At 47.8% G+C, this 19,994-nt stretch overlaps 1 protein-coding gene across 11 annotated transcripts in view; it reads left to right on the forward strand.

The window, feature by feature from the left end:
• Rbp6 (RNA-binding protein 6) overlaps positions 1–19,994 on the forward strand; it is a 792,696-nt gene that overhangs the window by 332,589 nt on the left and 440,113 nt on the right. For all 11 annotated transcript variants that reach the window (XM_076819584.1, XM_076819590.1, XM_076819583.1 and 8 more), the window contains one exon: positions 16,751–16,832. In XM_076819584.1, the coding sequence (XP_076675699.1) occupies positions 16,751–16,832 (82 nt within the window). The remainder of the gene's footprint in view (positions 1–16,750; positions 16,833–19,994) is intronic.

Below are 19,994 nucleotides of genomic sequence, written 5' to 3' on the forward strand. Positions count from 1 at the left end.
TTCGACATCGATCCCTCAATGCTCTAAACACTAAAGAATTTCAAATGTGTCGACTCGATGCAATTATTTTGGTGAAAATTGAAATTACCACGAAGGATCGAATCCACAGCACTGCTCTTATCCCTTCTATCCCTGTAAACCGTGGAACAATCGATTCTACGGTTTTCTCGGCGGATGGTCGCGTGAAAACGATCTGAGCCGTTCCAATTAATAGATTCGTTCACCGATACATCTTCGTTGGCGATATTTCTCGAAACGCTGGCAGGGTTTTACGTACCCGACGGCCATTAATGGGCCGCGCAGACATTCGTACCGATACGCTCGAATTAAAGCGACGTTTTGACGTCACCGATACATTGAATTCAACAAGACCGGACGGTCGGGGTTAACGGAGGTTAACTCGAACATCTACGCACGGTCTCCGCTCGGTTTCGTTCTTTTATCCTCCCATCCTTCACTGGCTGCCCCTCGTGTCTACCCCTCGTTCTGGTTCTCTCCTCTGTTCGCTCTCCCCCTCCCCGACTTTAACATCGATATCGGGATCGCGTACTCCGGGGACACCGATAGAGAGAATCGGGATCTGTTGCATCATGTATCTGGGTTGGTTGCATCGCAATCCAGAAGCGATGCTCTACGGACCAGAGGATTCCACTCTTATCGCGCGGGTCAGTTCTCAGCGGGATTATCATTATGCCTGGAAAAACCGCCGGGGCTTAAATTGCGTCGTGCCCGAGATGCTTTGAATTATGCCCGATCGGAGATACACTTCGCGCCCGCTGGCCAACGACGGGAAACTCGGGGGACGACGGAGCCGCGCCACGAAATATCCAACGATTCCGAGGAGCATCGTGCTCGTGACCCAGCTACGTAGGAGTTTGCGGGTGAGAATATCTTTGGTATCAAAAGAAGGACGTTGAATTACAGTGTGACAGATTGATTTCATTTGGGGCACTAAGCCTTTATAAATCTTTATAAGATCGTTCTCTGATATCTGCCACACAATTGAAGGCTGAATAATGAACTCTAAATATTCTCAGTGCTAAACTTGCCATCGGAACTCACAATTCTACCTTCTACCGCGTAACCATATGCAGTTCGTTAACGCGAGCCCCGCCGATCGACAGGCAAATGAACGTGAGCTTGCGGAGTAAGGGCGCCGGATAGGCAGGGGCAGAGGGGGCCCGCGGCGAAAGAGCGAAACGCGAATAAAAACGAGGCGGAAATCGGATTAAGAAATCGAGCTGGATATTGCATTTTTGATCGGGTTCTGCCGGTCGAGTGGTCTCCGCGGCTCGTAACCGTCCGGGGGTTTGCTATTGGATTGAATTATTAAATTCAATTTTTCGAGTACTGAGAGATTTGAATTATTAAGCCGGCCTTGACGCGGCGACTTTCTTTGCAATCGCGGCGGCCGCCGCGCGCGCTCCACCCCCGGTTTCTCTCTCCATCTCAGTCCCCGTGGCACCGCGCTCCGTCGTTCCGCGCTTCGCCCCACAGGCAGAACCTAACCAGTTACGGGAGGGGGGCTAATATTGTATCGGCGCCCATTGAAAATGAAACTGCGACGGCGGAGCGGGGTGAGGGGAACGGAATCTGGATCGTACCGCGGGCGATCGTCGATTCTTGGAGAATTTAAGCGAGACACTCCGACCATCGGAACGAGCACGTCGAGTTTCCCTTCAGCCACGTACCTCTGGCCCCCGGGGTTAGGTCTATCCCGGGTTCATTCATAGCGCTGGAAATCGAAAAACGCTCGACAGTCGGCAGCTGGATATTCGTGCGAGCCGGGGCGTAATATCGGCTCTCTGGAGAGATCCTGAGGAAGCCATCCGGCTCCCATTTCATCCCCCTTCCTAGTAGTCTACGGGATCGTGCGCACGTCGTGGCTGCCCGTATCGCCGGGCATCGGTTATCCGCCATTTATTCCTCATAAATCCGTGAACAGTCTCGCCCTTATTCGGGGCTAATTGAGCACAGGGACGAATTTATGGGCACCGCTCGCGGGCTGCGTTGCTCCGCCACGCTTCTCGGCCCATCCACCGGCGGATCAGCTGCCGTTTGATCTATCGGATTCAATCGCGCCTCGTTTGCTTTGTTCTTCAGCCGCGATGTTTCCAACGCGGCTCGAGCGTTTAAAAAAGAGGGAAACGGGATTTGTCGACGATGCGAGCGCTTAATGGCGTGTCCCGGAATTATATGCGTCATATATTCCTGTGTGCAGCTCTGAAACACAGCGGTACCTCGCTGGTCAAACAGTCAGTGTATTGTTTTGTAATAATTCTTTCGTTATATGGAGCGCGGGCACAGTGGCTTTTTGTATCGGCAAATCGAATGAATTGAGAATCGCCCTTTGTCGCGCGTTTATCGTGTGATTGAGTTGATCGCTGGATATTCCCGTTATTCTGACTTTCATGTGTGACCAGGGGCGCGTGAAAGGTAAACCAGAGTGCCAGTAGTTATTTAAAATTGCCACTGGTTAGTTATAAATTTTTCGTAACGATAAACGCTCGGTTTACCGAATTTCTGGTATAACCCAGAAGAAGAGTGTATTATACAAATATCTTCCTCGTAAAAAGCGACATCGTTCGCACAGTGGTCCGATGCGGAAAGACTTGTACCACTGCCGTGGATACAGGTCGCTTCCAATATCCAGGATTTACCAAGCGTTTTAATCCTCCATCGGGTTGGGTCTCGCGCGAGCGCTCCCCGAGAACGCTATTATTCAACGGGGGCAAGATAAAGCGTGTCGGTGGCCTCATCCGAAGCTAGACGTCGGTTCCCTTAATAGTGTCCGGCTAGGCGGGATAGACGAGCTGGAAGCGAGACGAACGGCGGAGGCCGGAGGAAACGCGGAGGAGAGGATCTTTACTGGCTAGTTTTCCGCGCGATTTCCCGCGAGAAAACGAGAAAGGATTGAGGGTCCGAGATTGGAGCGAAACGCCAGCGCTCGGCCGGAAAGCGAACCCGTTCCCCGAGCCGCGGGCGAAAGGGGCGGGGAGGGTGGACGAAGTCGAAAAAGCACGGTTAGAGCTTCTTAAGTTGGGCGCCGTTAGAGGTAGCGGAGCAAGAAACCAGCAGGCTGAGACGAAGGAGAAGTGGAGGAGTAAAGAGGAAGGAGACGGAGGAGGCCGTATAAGTGAGACGTGGAACAGTGGCTTAGCGTGGAGTATTATCGTATGAGAATCTCTCATCGGATCCAATAGTTCGAGCGCGCGGATGTGGAATAAAGCTCATCAAGGATTCAGCCCGCAATCCGTATTCGATGAATTAAAGATGTCGCCGGGAGTAACAAGAATGAAATCTTCTTCCGTCTCCGTCCCGTCCGTACCGTTCCCCTCGGCACTCGCGCTGTTTCTCTTTCTTCCCGACCCTCCTGCTCCCTCGCCCTCTTCACCGACCACCCCCGGCCAAGATTTTCTCCGTGGAATCACCTCGATACTTACCCGTCTCATTACGAATAGGATTAACCTCAGCCAGCCGCGTTCGTGGGATACCTTATCGGGGACAGAAATCTATGATAAGGAGAATTGAATTTCAATGGATAAGCTGCGTGGATCAGACGCGTTACTTGATTTTCCGCGGCGAGGAGCTGCGTCTCCGTTCTGGATGCTGCGTTTATTCCTGGTAATTTTATGCTGCATCGATGTTTCTTAGACGTGTAACATTTTTTACATATGATTAGACAAGGTGCAGGGTGTTTTGGAATTAGAAATGTAGACTAATTTGCTGGTGGAATTAGAAATGTAGACTTAATTTGCTGGTAGAGGTTGTAAGTAGGGACACGATGAAGAAGAGTCGAAGAGAATTACAGATTTTTGAAACGAAGTTTTAATTAACTGCAAAGCAAATGTAAGTAGGGGTTGATTTCCAATTTGCTGCTGGAAATGATGTATTTTAGATTAATAGAATTAGTATGGTAGCTAAGTGCGCGAGATATCGATTCACGAGATGAGACGACGCAGAATATTAATCCATGACGATGCATCCCTATCGAGGTCATGCACCAGTTGTTGACACGCTGAACTCCCAATTGACTTGACCGAATACGGTTCTATTGAGCACAGCACAGTACCCACAGTCATTGAGGGTTTTTTTTCATAACATGAAACTCCAAGCGTCAATGAATTTTAGCAATCACTCGGGTTGTACTCCACCGAGTGTCATCTCACTCGAAATTCTCTAATTACTTCGGCACGCGAGACGACGAGATCAATCTAGCAAGCTTGTACCGCAGAAGATCGCTCCGAAGAACAGCAAGCCTGACGTTTATGCAGACTTCGCATCGACACCGGCACACCTATCCTTAAGTAGCGACTTCAGCCTCGGCCGTATAAAATTATGGTCTCCCACATTCCGTCAGCGCTGCAGCAGGAGACAATTTAATAGAAAATTCATGAACACACCAACCGATATCCGTCGGCTTCGTTTAACAGCATCGCTCTTGAACCGACGCTGCCAGGTCTCCTCGGCCGTAGGTATTCATCGTCGCTTTTGCGCCGCGCGAGGAGCGAAATGGGTCGAAAGTGGGTTAACCGCGAAACAGATGCGAATAGCGGAGGCGAATGGACAAATAGATGGACGCGGAGATAGAGACCAGACCGTGGGTGGATGGAGTAGGGTAGGGGGGGGGGTGACGAGTGCGAGGTAGACAGACCCGAAAAAGGGGGGAAAAAGGAGAAGCAATCGGAGGATGGGTGGGTTCGTCGAGGGAAGGAGGAGGAAGTGTCGCGGCGCCAAAGAGCAGCGGTATCAGGGCGAAGTGTCAGCAGAAAATCGCGCGAGTAAGTGCGCGAAAGGCAAGGGAAAGAGAGGGGGCCACGCTGGTTGGAGGAACGGCAGGGCAGAAAGAGAACGAGGGGGCGGCAAAGGGGTGGGTAGATTTGTACCTGCGTGGTTGCCATCATTAGGATGGTGGGCCATAGCTGCAATGCGGGCACCCATGCGACCGAGTGGAGGGGCAGAGACCAGGGTACCCACTATGCACCGACTATGCACTCTCACTATACACCGGCTATGCACTATCACGAATTCTACGAGAGTGGGGTTGGCTCGCGGCCAGGTGAGCTCCAGGTTCTGTCATCCCTCCCTATGCCGCTACGTTTCAGCCTATATGCGCCTACGAAATCAAGCAACCTTTCCCCCGAGCTGTGCCTCCCCCCCTCCCCTTCCCAACCACCATCCCCCCCCCCCACCGACTATGCAGATCGGCCTTCGAGGGAAATGACTAACTAATACGTCTTCCTCGTGGTTCACCGAGCCCCGCGGAGCACGGGGCGCACACGCGAATGCTTTTATCTTGCCGCGGTGCCTGGTTGCTCGCAATTTTCCGCCATTACCGATATTACCGATCCTCTTCTTTTTATTTCGAGTCTCATCGACCTGTCTTCGGGACGTAGCCTGCCCCCAGTCACTCCAACCTTCGGCAGGCCTGATCACGCTTGCGGAACTTTAGGCAGGGTAATCATCCTGAATTTATGGCAGCGATTTTAAAAAGCTGATTACCTCGCGGTAAGTCTGCGCCGTATTATCCGACGCTCGGGGAAACTGTCTTCCTCGGTCGTGCTCATTCTTTGCCCGGCTGTTACCCGACGAATGTTCCCGCTCTAGAGGAGAGAGAATATCGGAGAGAGCGGAATCCACAGCGGATTCGACACAGCGGTCAATAGTGAATCACTAAAGTGGAGATACCGGGATTCTTCTCGCGGTGAACAGATTGTCCTAAGTTTACACTTACAGCGCCGTTAATGGTCCGGCGTAAAAGCCGTCGGGAATACGTATCGCAGTCTTTTTGGGATGCTGCGTATTCGCGAAAATAGACCGGCACGCGAAGGAGAGCAACGTGAGAGCGGTTCTCGCCAATCCTCCGCTCCCCTGGCCCCCACCCTCCTCGTTCTACCGCTTCTGCCGCTCATCTCGAGCAATATAGCCCGTGGTGGACGGATAGGGTGCCAGAACGACTGCGTGCGCGTTCCTGGTCCAGGCCAGCGTGGCAATGTTTATTTGTTTATTCGGTGTACACGACACTATGGCGTCGTCGGATAATTGCTGTCGTCCACCACGGGACAACTCGGCGAAACTCTGCGTGCCCGCCCGTTCGGCGGTCGGGTTTGTTGAACCATGTCAGCGGAGGAGAATGTAAATCCGCTTTGTTGGGGGCTCCTGGTCGATGGGCGGTATTTTCGTCTCGTTATTTCTCGCGGCCGATGCGCGATACTCTTTTTACACGGATGAGTCCATGGCGGAACCTGCCCCGCTGCGTCTATTACTCGAATTTCCGCAGCTGATGGATAGGTGTTCGGTTTGAGACGCTTACGTTGCGAGTTTGGGAAGCTTCTTTCGCGAAGACAGGGCTGGGTTAATACTAATGATAAGGCAAGCTTTGGGTGTAAATGCAGGCAGCATGGAAGCACAATTGAAGGGTATGTTGGACTTGCAACAATGCACATTCTGCAGGGAATGTCTAGGAATCTCCAAACAAGAGAATTACTAAACTTTCTCTGTGTACAACGCGCAGTGCATTTTGGGCAAACTTGGAACCACCTAGATGCTACCTATTTGGGTGAAAACACCCGGTTGTACTTGTTACAAAATAACTAATAGGGAAACTGTATTGCTGGAGCATTCCTTCAGTTATTCAGTAGTATGTGTCAATCATATAGCAGGCATCAGACACCTCTCCGTTGAAAAACTTACCACGTACATCAAGTTCTACTCAGTTCAATTGAAAACCTCAGCCACTCTCAGAGAGATACCTAAAATTCTGAGGTATACACAGAATTCCCAGCAAATCTGCCTCTAAAATGTCGCGTAAGCAACAAATCTAATTTCACTAGACATCGATATTAAATTTGGTCAGAGAATCTGTAGCGTATCCACCGGCTCTTCAGTCCTACGCAACCAAAGTGCTGATAAAGAGCGGCGCTCGTGCTATTTCATGTCGCTTCCACACTCGAGCGCAGTTATCAATTCGGGGGTAGCCGAAAAGATTGCCCAGCGGAGCAAATTCAGGATTACCATTCAGCCCGAGAATGTTGGTACAATCCTTCCCTTCCTTCCTTCCTCCCTCTTTTTCTGGCTGCCTGCATGCCACTTCCCTCTCGAAAGATCTTCCGTTTCGCATCATAGAGCTCGCTACGTGAAATCGAGTCCTCAGAACATATTGGTTGGTACTGTCGAGGATCCGCAGCCACGGCTGCCGGGGCGATAGTGAATAGGAGGAAAAGGGATGCCCGGCCCAGCGGGTTTCATTCAAATGAGATCCAACCTAGAGAAAGCGAGGGAAAAGAGGGCTGGCGAGGGTCGCGCGGCAGGGCAATAGCATAGAGGCAGAGGCGGAGGCAAGGTAAGAAGACGTAGAAAAGAAGGGGATGGAAAAAAAAGGGGGGGAGATCGCGAGCGTTGGTCTTCTCGAGTGTTTTTCTATTCAGAGAGGACTCGCATAAAGTTCTATATACCAAGTTCTATCCCATTCTATAGGGGGAACGTGGATAACCTAGGAGAGTAGGGATAGAAGACGAAGGAGGAGGCGAAACGGGGTGGTTCACCCATTCCAGGGTGCCGTTCATTGAAACGAATGGCCTTATCCACCCGTCTCCCTTCCTCCTTTTGTCTACCCTCTCCCTTCATCCTCGCAGTTTCACCTTGTTACACCTTCGTCCTCTCTCTGTTCGCGACCCTCGAACGCCTTCGTTCTTCCCGTATGATCTCTTCCTTCCCTCCGGTTCCACTCATCCTCCTTCCGCCATTCGTCGCGTCCCCGTCGCCGCGAATCCGCCAGGATTACTTATCCTTCGCCAAAGGACGCTCAAGGCTCAACCTAAAGCATCATTTGAATAAACGCGGAGTTACTGCTCCGTGCTACGAGCTCCCGCTAGAAGAACGGTGGGGGAGGCGGATAGATAGATAAATAGATGGATTGAGAGAGAGAGAGAGAAAGAGGGAGAGAGCATGATCCCGCGACTGTATTAATGGCCTGCGATGTCTCCGGGCAAAAAGGGAATTCCGTCCTCTCTGTTATCCCGGGTATAAGATTCTTGTTGCCGCGGATGATGTTTCCCCGACGAAAGATCGCGATGAAACTACAGCGCGACGGGCGAAATGTTAATTTTACCCTTTACCCTTAATTACTATTCTGCTTCCCATCTTATTGTAAGGTGCAAGGTAGATGAACAGCTCTTTGAACGAACTGTGACAATACAACAGGACTTTATTAAAATCTGCGTGGGAAAGTACAACGCGCTTACGAATACAAATTTCCATCAGTGCCTCTCAAGTTGATGAACAGCCAGAAACGAAGTATTAACTTCTCGACGATCCCCACTGTAATAACTCTGAAACCACCCTGAAGACTCCACACTTGAAGCTTTTCAATCAAAGTTCCACTTATCGCTTTACATTCCTGTCTCCCGCGGAGTACCTACACCCTCGATTCGCAGGCCTCGTTTGACAGACGAGACTCGCAATCACCGTGGTTCGTTTCAAATTTTATTAGCGGCGCTTCACGCAGAGCACTCCCCTGTCCGTGAAACATTAAAGCGCTCTCGGTATTCCGAATCCGAGCGGCGCGATTTTCTTAAGTCGGGCCGCTCTTCAGCCGAATTGCAGCGTCCACTGTTTATTGAGAGAAAAATCCTCGTGGCGAACAAAGCCGCGGAGGTCGGCCCGATCCATCAAAGGGCCGGGTACTACCCTCCCGGGGCTGCTAACGGGTGGCGTTATTTCCTTGCGGCTGGAGACACAGGTTGCTCGCGGGGTTTTAAATATTTCAGGATGGCGTGCAACCTTTGCGCGCGACTCTCGCGAAAACAGCGGTCGCCGGAGCGTAGGCGACCTGCTCGTCGACGAAGAACGGGTAGAGGAGGGTTGGAGAGGGCCGGGGGTGCGCGCTGAATTATTTCGTCGGGACTATGAGCACGCCGGGAATCAGGGATCAGGAAGGGTACTCTCTCTCCTTGGGCCAAAGTAATTCGTTCCGTATCGTACTGCGTGGAAAGAGAGAGAGAGAGAGAGAAAAAAAAGCATTAGCGGGGAAAGACGACGGGAGAAATGGACGCTTGACACGCGAGCATTTTAGCGTTAACAGCGTTACCAGGACGGAATCGAAAGCAACCCCTGTCATACGGACTTCCGTTTCGTGTCACGAATGAATAGCTTGCGAGACTCGTTCTGTGGCTCGCTATAGTTCCCTTTTTTGTTTGCTGCGAACGGTGCACGATAAGTAAAGATTTTCCGTTGCATGTGGCGCTCCGTACGAGTGCGTGGATTAATGAATGTCTATGTGTTCCATAGAGTCAGCTAGGACATTGCAGAGATATACGTGACGGCGTGTGTAATTGAGTTATTTAAGCGGCATTACAACGCTTTAACATTAACACCCCTACATTTCCTGGGCAATCAAGTCAAATGAAAAAGACCTAACATCATTCAGAAACGTGCTAGCGTAATCAAACCGTTTCTCTCCGTTCTTTATCATTATTCAATTCTACTATTTAATTTTCTCTTCTTTAATTTTCTTACACATACCAACCACACCTCCGCAGATACTCTTTCTATCCGGAGGTCCATAGAAGTGGAGGTTCGACGGGGACACGGGATCCGAGCACTCTTCGATACAGCTCGTCTATTTATAAAATTAGCCCGATACAGGGCGTCAGCCGTTGACAGGCTTAAAATATTCAAGCGGCGCGCGTCCTCTCGCATAATTCTGCCGTTTGAGTAAATTGGCACCATTTGGCTCGTCCAGGCCGCCTCGCCTCGCTCCGCGAATTTACGATTCCGCTGGTTCGCCCGTGCGCGCCACGCTCCCTCCTCCCTGGACCAGCCGCGATCCTGTTGGATCCTATTCCGGAAGACAAGATAGGCCTGATAAATGTTGACGAATACGCCAGTCCCGGGCTAACACAGGCCCGCGGCGTGAACGCGCCAGGTGCTCCCGCGCGGTAATGCGATTGACTTTATCTTCGGTAATCGCGTACAAGTGGGAAAGCCGTTTTCTTCGCTTCTCCGCGCTCGGTGTCCCTTTGCGCGTTTCCCTGGACCATCCGACTAGTCGTTATCCCCCCCTCCCCTGTCGTCGACCTCCCCTGCTAATAAAATAATTCCCCGGCACTGGCGGCCCCGGCTATTTATGCCGCGCGAGCGTGTGCACTTCGTCCTGCGCGCTAATGCGCGCGAGATTAACGGTTTGAAATCGTTCTACGGGCGAGTGTCAGCCGGCCCGGCGAGAGTGGCGATCGCTTGGCGGACGTGTTGCTTGTCGGGAACACTTGCGTTCTCCTTTCATCTTCCGGCCTGACGGCTATTGCTCTCCGTGAAAGAGATCTCTTGGCCGATCTAATGGCTGAACGCTGCCAGCAGGCTAGAGTGGCGGTCGAATCGCTCGGGCTTGCTGGACGAAGTTGCGTGCCGCTGCGGCTGGGTTGTGGAATCGCAGAATTTTGCAAATGCTTGTGGGATATAAAAGGGAGGGATTTGTGGTGGCACTTCGGTGCTCGAGGCTCTGGAATTTGATTTTCAAGGGCGGCTATTTAAATGTCCGCGATGCAGATCGAAAATGCGCAAGCAGATCGACGAGTGTCCCTCTTCGGACTATTATGCTGTTATTGGGAAATTAATATCTCTGTTTAAAATGGATTTTCAACTGGCACGCTAGACACGTATTCGCCTATTTTATAACGCATTAATTGTCACTGGCGTTAAACGCATTACGGTATCAGGCGACATAATGCGGTAATTAATTTGTCGCGAATGATTTATCCCTAATAAGTTTTATTGAAATGCATTTCGAACGCGCGTTTCAAAGCGTCAAATGCACGGTAATTAATGTTATCGTATTAATAGTCTGCAGTAGATTGAGCTGCCTGTAATTCCCGAAGAAATTAGGAGCTTTCGCGAAGGGAAATATCGTCCGTACTGCCATTTAGTTTTGTAAATTCCGTAACAGGGGAGAATGCTTTTCTGCAGTGGCGAGTATTGCTTACTGGCGTCCCCCGTGTCGGCTTCGCCCGAGATATTAGCGTGACTGCTTCATGTTTATTAGAATTAATATCTTTTAAGGAAATTAAGTATTTTGAAAGAAAAGGTTAATTTCTTTATAATATTTGGTAAAATATAACATTCTCTCCTTTGGGCGATTTACTTTTCCTCCAGCGCAACATATACCAGGCGCTTCTTCGTTCCATGTTAGTAACGCGTTTTTGAGTCCGTCCTAGAGTATCCAGGAATAACGTGTTCAAATTTCAGGAAGATCGGTTCAGTAGGTCTCGAGTTTTGCGCGAACATAAAATCGGCTCTCTCTTTATATAATAGTAGAGATGTTACAAACGAAGCGCACCAAGGATGCTGGTAAACAAAGAAATTTTAATAAAACAGTGAACCGAGAGTATTCCAACTTCTAAGTGACTGAAATTACGTATCGACAGGGACGAATGAAAATATAAGGCCGCTCGATTTCTCACGGAAAATTGGCAACGCCTTGCGCCCATAAAACAGCGAATTACAACGACACCCCTCGAGATTCATACCATCCAGCTGGATCACGCAAGAAAGACTGCATCGTCTGAGAATCCTCGCGTGAAAAATAAGTTCAGCCGGGGAACAATTAAGGGAATGATGTCCGTAAATTTTCGTGGGACACAGAAACGTTTTAAGGGTGTCCCCTCGCGAACGACGTAATTGCTTCCATCAATCCGTACCGAGACAAATTAAAAGAGCATCAGTGAATCTGCCATGGCAGCTCGGATCTAACGACATTTTCATGGGCCAAGAACGAGAGAGACGGTCCTGAAATTCGGCAGCCAAACGAAATGCAAAGATCGTGCAAAGGAGGAGGCGAAAGAGTGTAGGAGAAATTCAGTCGGATCTGTTCATATTTTCTTTCCCTTCAGAGAGATCAGCTATTCTTTCACAATCAGTCCATATCTCAACGGTTTCTGATCTCATATTCTCGTGCAATAAATTTCAGTCTCGTCGAAAGCAGTGTAAGAAGAAGGAAGACAGAGAGCAATACTTCATTATTCTGTGTAACGACGTACTACCTGTATTGTAAAATTAGGATTTTCCATAAATTCTTAACATCCCTCGGCATCATTAGTGTCGCGCAAATAACTGCAACATTCAAATTACTCGTTACTCGTTACGGGCAAAGAAGGGCCACCTTAATTTCCCGAGAATACTAATTAAGTATCACTAATTAATTCCGTAGGATGATGTAATTTATGCGAACAGCTCGTTACCAAACAGGTGGTATTCACCGGCTAATGACCTGGGAACACCAATAATTCATTGATTAACGCCATCTACTGAATAAACAATAAGCGCTCCACCTCGCTTCCACCCCCGGCCCCATCCCCCCCCCGATGCCCACTTCCTTTGCCCCATTAGGATACGACAATCAAATTTAATAATAACTCTTATGATTATTAAATTAAATTTAATAATCCTCGAGTGTTTTTTCAGACCAGCCAGGGGAAACTTAATACTTTTTCGGAATACCATTAAAAGGGATTAACTTAATAGGTGGTCTCATTACGTCTTAATTGCGTACAGCCTACGCTTTAGCTGGACGCTTCGAGGAAGTAGCGGTGAATTCAGAATTAGGATTCGTTCGTCGACCGTCGCGTCGGCCAGTAACAGATTCGTTTTCGAATCTTCTTCTGGGATTGTCCCGTTCTTTACGGCACGGGACAGTCACGAACCGAATGGACACGAACGGAGGAAGCAAAAGGAAGATAGCCAAGGAACGTATGCACGATACTGTCCCTGGCTGGCGTATCGTGATGGCGCATCTGCAATTTATCGAAGCCGAAGACCGCTCGCGACCGAATGGGCAAGTAACTGCCGAGCATTACGGGCTCTTCAGAGCGATCTGGATAAAATAGCGTATAATTAGATAGGGTGTAAGATATATTTGGAGCGTGTCCATGTTGGCCTACGGCCAGAGTTCACCCTTTTGATATATACGTATAAAGGAGGTCAAGAGGGTGCCCCCGTCGGAGGGATAGCGTCCAGGAACGGTTGTGCATGGTACACGGATTGATGAAATCTCCCGTAAATTATAATGCGTTATTAAATTTCTATCGGGCCCGCGCTGACGTTAACGGCGTGGCCATCGTCCGGATGTTGATATCGTTTAACGACGGAGCACGTGGATAACCTGATCTTCTTTGACGTCAAAGGGGTGGTTGGTGGGAGCTCGAAGTGTAAATGTTTCAATGGCTTGGTATTTCAATGTTCTATGAAAAAGTTTTATCGACGTACTTGCTTGCAAACAGCATCATTCACCCCCTATTGATTTGAAGGCTGATTCCTCGAGGCTCCCTATTTGGTCGACCCTCCCTGCTCGTTTATTGTTTAAATTTCGTATGAACCGTACTAAAATCCTCAGTACCTACGCATAGTACACACAGAATGTTGTAAAGCTTTGGGGGCTGCGATAGACACTCGACCGGCCAAGAAAGAGCTTAGGGAAAATTCCTTCCCTTTATTCTCCAGAGGTTGTTGACTAATACGATGTGTTTTCTCAGCGGCGAATGAAATATCTCGCATGGTGGACACAATGTGCCGGGGTAACAAACGACGCGGAAATGGCGATAAATTTTTAACAGGGATTGTACTTTACACGACGCGTGAAGCAGGTAGAAAGCTCATTGCTTTACTTCTTAGGAACGCAATTCTCCGCGCCAGTTATTTGTACGATTTTTGTGTCTTTTGTCTATTCTATATTGCAAGATTTTTTAGGTGGCATAAAGACGGAGCTACCACGAATTAAGGGGGTATACCCGTTTGAACACTCGGAACATGTGTACATTTTGTGAATTTTTTTACAAGTCAACGGCTTGATGAAGATTTCCCGTTTTCTTACTATCTTTACATAGTATTATGAACTACTTAAAAAAAAAGTTTCGGTTAAAAAACTATTGTGTTTCGGAAGTTATGCATACATATCCGAAAGTCTCTCGATTTTAGACGGCTAAAAACGGTGGGCCTAAAAACTCGCGCTACGTTCAACCAATTCTCTTCCAATTTTGCATGCAGGATCGTAATAAGATTCCACATCGTCCCACGAGGGCTTTTTTTATTCCGATTCCCCGTTTATTATTTATAAAGAAAAAAGTTGGCCTTTTCTCTTAGAAAAATGTAACTTTAACTTTGATCTCTCACCATTTCTTTATTTTTCAAAATTTTCAAAATCGTTCCCGTTGGACGATAGCTATTGACATACTTTATAAGAAGATTTTATTGTTTTTTATTTCAGACACGACATACAGCTGTTTTCAGGACCACCGTTTAGCCGTCTAAAATCGTGAGACTTTCGGATATATATATACATAACTTCCGAAAAACAATAATTTTTTAATTGAAACTTTTTTTTTAAGTAGTTCATAATACTATGTAAAGATAGTGAAAAAACGGGAAATCTTCATCGAGCCGTTGACTTGTAAAAAAATCCACAAAATGTACACATTTTCCGAGGGTTCAAACGGGTATACCCCCCTAAAGCTGTTATGAATTCGGAAAGAAGCGAATGTTCGATATCAGATATTCCTTAATTACACGCTGCAGCTTAACTTGTCAAGTGTGCGCAATTAATTTTCTACGGTGTTACGCTAAGCTAAAGCTCTCTCGCGAACGCACGCGGCGTGTTCATAAATGACGGGGATTACGCTCGGTACTGTCGACTTACATTGTTATCTAATAATTCTAATTAGCGTTAACGAACCCCTCCGTTCCGTTCCACTCAATGTTTCGTGCCACTGAGAATTGAAATCGGCGGGGTTTTCAGTGAAAAGAAACGGCCTTTGAAATCACACACAAATCAATTTCACAAACATATCATTAATTCTTTTCCTCCGATAAAGAGTTTCATCTGGCTTCATATTTCATATTCAAATAAGAATTTTGAGAGTTGACTTTTCTACTTTATAAACTCAGGTACACATAAGTGGATGCAAGCAATCATTATTTAGTTATAGACTCATAACTTTTTCCATAATAATTCCGTAACAGCGTGTCATATTTCCTAGCATTTCTGTTAAAATTTACAATATTTTCTGTGAATCGTTCAGGAGATTTAGTTTGTCCATACCCTGGGTAACAATGTTCACATCGGACCTTGGAACCGTTGCGTGCCTCAGTGTTTCTAGTTCGATTCACAAAAGGTCTGGTCTGCTTCGAGAGCGACTATGATTCTCGAACGAGGAAAAGGGAGATAAGACCCTCGCGATTATTCACCGTTGAAATTCAGTTCCTCGAGTTCAGCGATGCACAGGCCCTCGCCGTTCAAACGAAAACTCCCCCGCCGTAGCGACTGATTTGCTAAAATTATTCTTTAGGTTGGTAGTAACGAGCGTGGTGTTGCCGATAACCGACAGGAAACGGCTACTCGTAAATTTTCCTCGTATCATATGATTCACGGAATGGTCTGGTAGTTTCATTATGTTCTCTGTAATTGGCGACTGTGCTGCGCTCCGAAAATGGATCCTACTTTCGCCAACGATAACCACCGGTGGTAAATCATTTTTAACGAAGAAGTCATCGATAGGAATGGTTATTGTCCTCTCTTCAGACAATCGTTTGCATCTCGTTATTAAAGATTTTAGTCAACTTCGCGATCACTTCGAGAAGATACTTCTTTAATATTTCTATGTTCATGTTTGTGAGGGGTGTATGTAAAATTCAGCGGACATTAAGGTGACTAGGCAGTCGAAAAATCGATTTTCTTATTACATTTTTCGAAAGTACTATCTTTTCTGAATAAAATGCCGCTTGGTTTATATTAAAACTTGCAAAATTGGTGATTTGGCAGCTAAAAAGGTCAAGCGGCAACCACGGCGTCGCCTTTGCCCAGAATCTTTAAACGCGTCTTCTCGAATCTTTTTTCTCTTGGTTTTAGCCTAGTTGCGAATGAAAGGAGGTTCAGATCGACTTGAGAAATTTACAGGATGTATAAAACATTTGCCATTTTACGCGAAACCTCTGATATGGTCCGTAAAGATTCGAGTTTTTCATAAAAAAAATTAAAAAGTCGCGGATCTTTAGTAGCGCAAACCCCCAGACGACCAAATTTTCCTTGAAATAATCGTCGTTTCTCGGCCACCAATTTAATAATTCTGTGTCAATTTCAGTTTTTATTGGTTCCGCGGGAAACTACGGATGTAACCAACAAAAATCATACCTTGAAATTGGATTACGTCACTTATTAAGACCAATATTACCTGAAAACTACAGAAGGACGTTAAAATGTTTACCAGTTAGCACCGCTATTTTTAAAGCACATGTATACATATTTCATACCAACTTTTTCCAATCTCTATGATAATAATAAACATTGGGTAAGAGGGTGCATCCGGATTCGCTTTAATTTTTTTACAAATACATTAAAAAAAGTGTTTCTTTCGCGGAAAAAAACGACTGCCTCTTTCCGACTAGTCCCTTTAGGCGGAATACAATTAATAAGAATATAAAATTTCAGTTCAATTTACTTTTCCATCTATTCTGACTCATATGCATCCCTCTCACGAAACACAAGAACTTTGTTACAAAATACAAAGCACTTTTAAGTAGTGTAGGTCAATAATATCGGTCCCCCATTTATTTCGAGCAGCCCTGCTGTACTTGCAGAGACCTCGTTCTCCCTTACAGCGTTCTACTTACCGAAAATACTCCATCTGCCTCGCCATCGATATTTCAACCCTTAAATCCCCCATACGCCACAACCAGACGATTAACCGCCACTTTGTTATGATTTCAGAGAGCCTTAGGGAGTACTTCACCAAGTATGGGGACGTCACAGAAGTCATGGTCATGAAAGACCCCACCACGCGACGATCAAGGTAAGCCAGACTTCACGGTACTAACCTAGGGAACGTACGCCCAGAAAGCTGCGGCTCTCGATCGTCGAAACATCGCGGAACGTGTATCCGCCTTATCGTCCACTCAGGCTTCTTCCTGCTATCGAGGCGTTTTTATGCGTCGCGATATCAGCCCGAGAGGCATCCGGAGTTTTAACAGCGATACGAATACATACCCGCGATCGCTTATCATCCCGTGGTTTTATGGAACGTCGTTCCCTTTTGATCCTGAGTTATGGGGCCGTTTGACGGTCGACCCAAGGATTCCTAGACCCCTTATTAACAGCGCCGCGGCATTCCGCGTTCGCGTGCTCGCGTTTCCTCCTGCAGCCGCGCGGACATGCAAGCTGCGTTATATTCCTGCGCATTATGCTAATGGCGAGTTGAAATTAAACCGCCGAGGACCGCTAAAGTAACTCACCGTCGATTCATCGGATCGCGCGGGCATTAGTCACGATAATGACGATCGTACATTATGGAGGCTCAGAGTGGATGGAAAAGAGGGTGGAAGACACGAGATAACACTTACAGATAGGCCGTTAACCCTTCTCCACTGTTCGCATGTTCGTGGATTCCTATCGCGGATACCAATGACTGTAAAGTCCGTATATTTTATCGCGTTGACGACAACGGAGCAGATTTACACCCTACACCCTGTTCCTCCGCACCTGTCTGTTCCAACAGGAACGCCGATGCAAGGTTGCGCGTGATGTTTCATCAGGGAACCACTCGGGCGAGGCGTACGCAACGGTTAATGTGGTATTCCTCAGCCGCTATTCCTCATTTTACTTCTTCGTTAATCACGGGGACGCGCGAAGCCGGTCCGCCCGCTCGCGGGTTACGCGCGTGCATGACCCATTTCGGCGTTGGGCGCATAACATTAATAATGACACGTACACTTATAGTCATCCAGCACGCGCAACGTATTCGAAGATGGTAGGCCCAGATGCGCGCCGGCCAAGAATAGACTTATCAGCCAGATAAATGTGACAACGAATGCGAGCTAGCTTTACCTGCTCGCCACGAAGCGATCCCAGGCGCCCATTATTTCCTTTCCCCTATCTACCGCAGATGCATCGCACTTACCAACTCGCCGCTTGCTCGCTGCACCAGATACAGTCTACTCGCATCTGTGCGCGCGGATTTCGTGCCTGCTATCCCGCCCTATCGCGAGCATTATCATAAACAGCCAGGCCGACTCGAAAATGGGTTATCAGCCGGCTCGGTGATTCGATTAGCGATTCTCGAAGGCCATCCCCGTCGGCGATAGCTTGATACAATGTACGAATTTATCGGCGATTTCGTCGAGTTTTCCCTGCTCCACCCCCCCTGGCCTCTGTCGCTTGGATGCCCGCTCATCCGTGCCTTCGCCGTGGAAAACTAAAATAATCTCTCCAGTGGATATCGGTGACGTCGCCGACACGCGCGGACACGCTGAAAATTTCTGCCCGTGTCGGTGAACGGGAGCACCAGTAAATACGGGAAGGCAAAAGTGACTGCCACGCGAAGATTGGCACCTCTATAAATAACGGGGCCTGCAGAACGGATACATATCGACATCTTGCACTTGCTACATTTTCCTTTTACGACACCCTCCTCCTCGGCGCTCCTCAGCGCTCTCGCGATCTTGGCCGCGGTGGCCTCGTTGGAAAATTCCGAGCTCTATCCAGGCCAAATGACGCGCAATCGAAATATATTATACAGCTCTTCGAATCGAGAACCGACTGTTCTCCAAACTCCAAGCTTTCTTCATGAGTATGTTTACTGAAAATTCCATTATTTACTTTGTGGCTCGTTCAATTAATGCAGAAATAATTCGATGATCACTTCTGCGTAAGTATTGACCCTGTGGGAGTTCTTGCTTTGCTTTTCCAGTTAGGGTGCATCCCTTCTCGTAATCGACCGAGAGGATCATCTCGTCGTAAAAGAATCGCAGTGTAATTCAACTGTGATTGAACGCGGAGTATTATCAATCTGTTTGGGCGGCAGCGTCTTAGCTTCGCACGAATTGAAACGTTTAACGAGCAATTTCATTAACGTGTCCCGCCCCACTCACGGTTAATAAGAAACGGTGGCCGGGAAATGCGAAAGATTTCAAGCACCGACCTCGGCTCCCTTTGTATTCCCAGCGAGATAGTTGCTTTCTATTAATTCAGATTGCCGTGCAATTTGCACAGTTTCCCTCTAATTGTATCTTAGCAGCTGATGCAAATTGTCCAAAGTTCCGGTTAAGTTTCCGAGTCGTAATTGTTGTGTCGTGACTTGGTAACCTTGCAGCTTGATGCTCGGTACTTAGACGTCGGCGGGGCGCGGTTAACAAAAATGGGGGGGGGGGGGTGTTCTCGCCCGAAAGGGCGAAATCGAGCAACAGTTTCAAAGTGACGTCGGCAAACAGAAAATCCACGCGCGGCGCGGTACGAACGTTAAATGCCGGCATCAGAGTAATTACCGGGTTTTAAGTGGAGGAAACGAGGGGACGACAACGAGCGCGACGTCGACGAGGGTTGAAAGACGGGGGCGAGATCGATGAAGAGGGTGCGTCGAGCCGGCACAGGTGGCTGTGCGGTGACAAACGGGAACGCGGGGGGCGGAGGGGGGCCGAATTCACAGTGCAAAGTGCTTTCCGAAAGTGGACAGGATCAGTTTCCCAAATCTCTCTGCTCGTGAAGGTTACTGCGGCACTTTGTACCGAGTACGTTTCAGAAATAGTCAGTGATAAATACTTTTCGTGGCAGCTTTCGAACTTGGAAAATATGTTCTCAGGACGGGAACTGGTTATCTACAAAACTAAAATTGGGGTTTTTTCATGCTATAGCCAGAACATTGAGAGCAACAACGGACTAATCCTGGGATTTACTCGGTAAATGAAGGAATAGGCGATCTAAGCTTTCGAGGCAACGAGTGATTTTGTTATGCCATATGGTTTTAAATTGGAAAAAATTAACTTTTCTTATTTTATATGATTAGTACAGACAATTGGAATACATTAGTGCTAGTAATTCAATTTCGCAGAAAAATGTGGGTTACTCCGTTTTTATTCTCAATGCCTCGTAGGTATACAACAGGACTGCGAAGGTAATATTGCGAGATGAGAAGAAGACCGACTACCCACAAGCTGAAATGTCACAGGGGCAAGGGGTATCG

This window comes from Andrena cerasifolii, chromosome 9, assembly GCF_050908995.1.
Source record: "Andrena cerasifolii isolate SP2316 chromosome 9, iyAndCera1_principal, whole genome shotgun sequence".
In the NCBI taxonomy this organism is placed as follows: domain Eukaryota; kingdom Metazoa; phylum Arthropoda; class Insecta; order Hymenoptera; family Andrenidae; genus Andrena; species Andrena cerasifolii.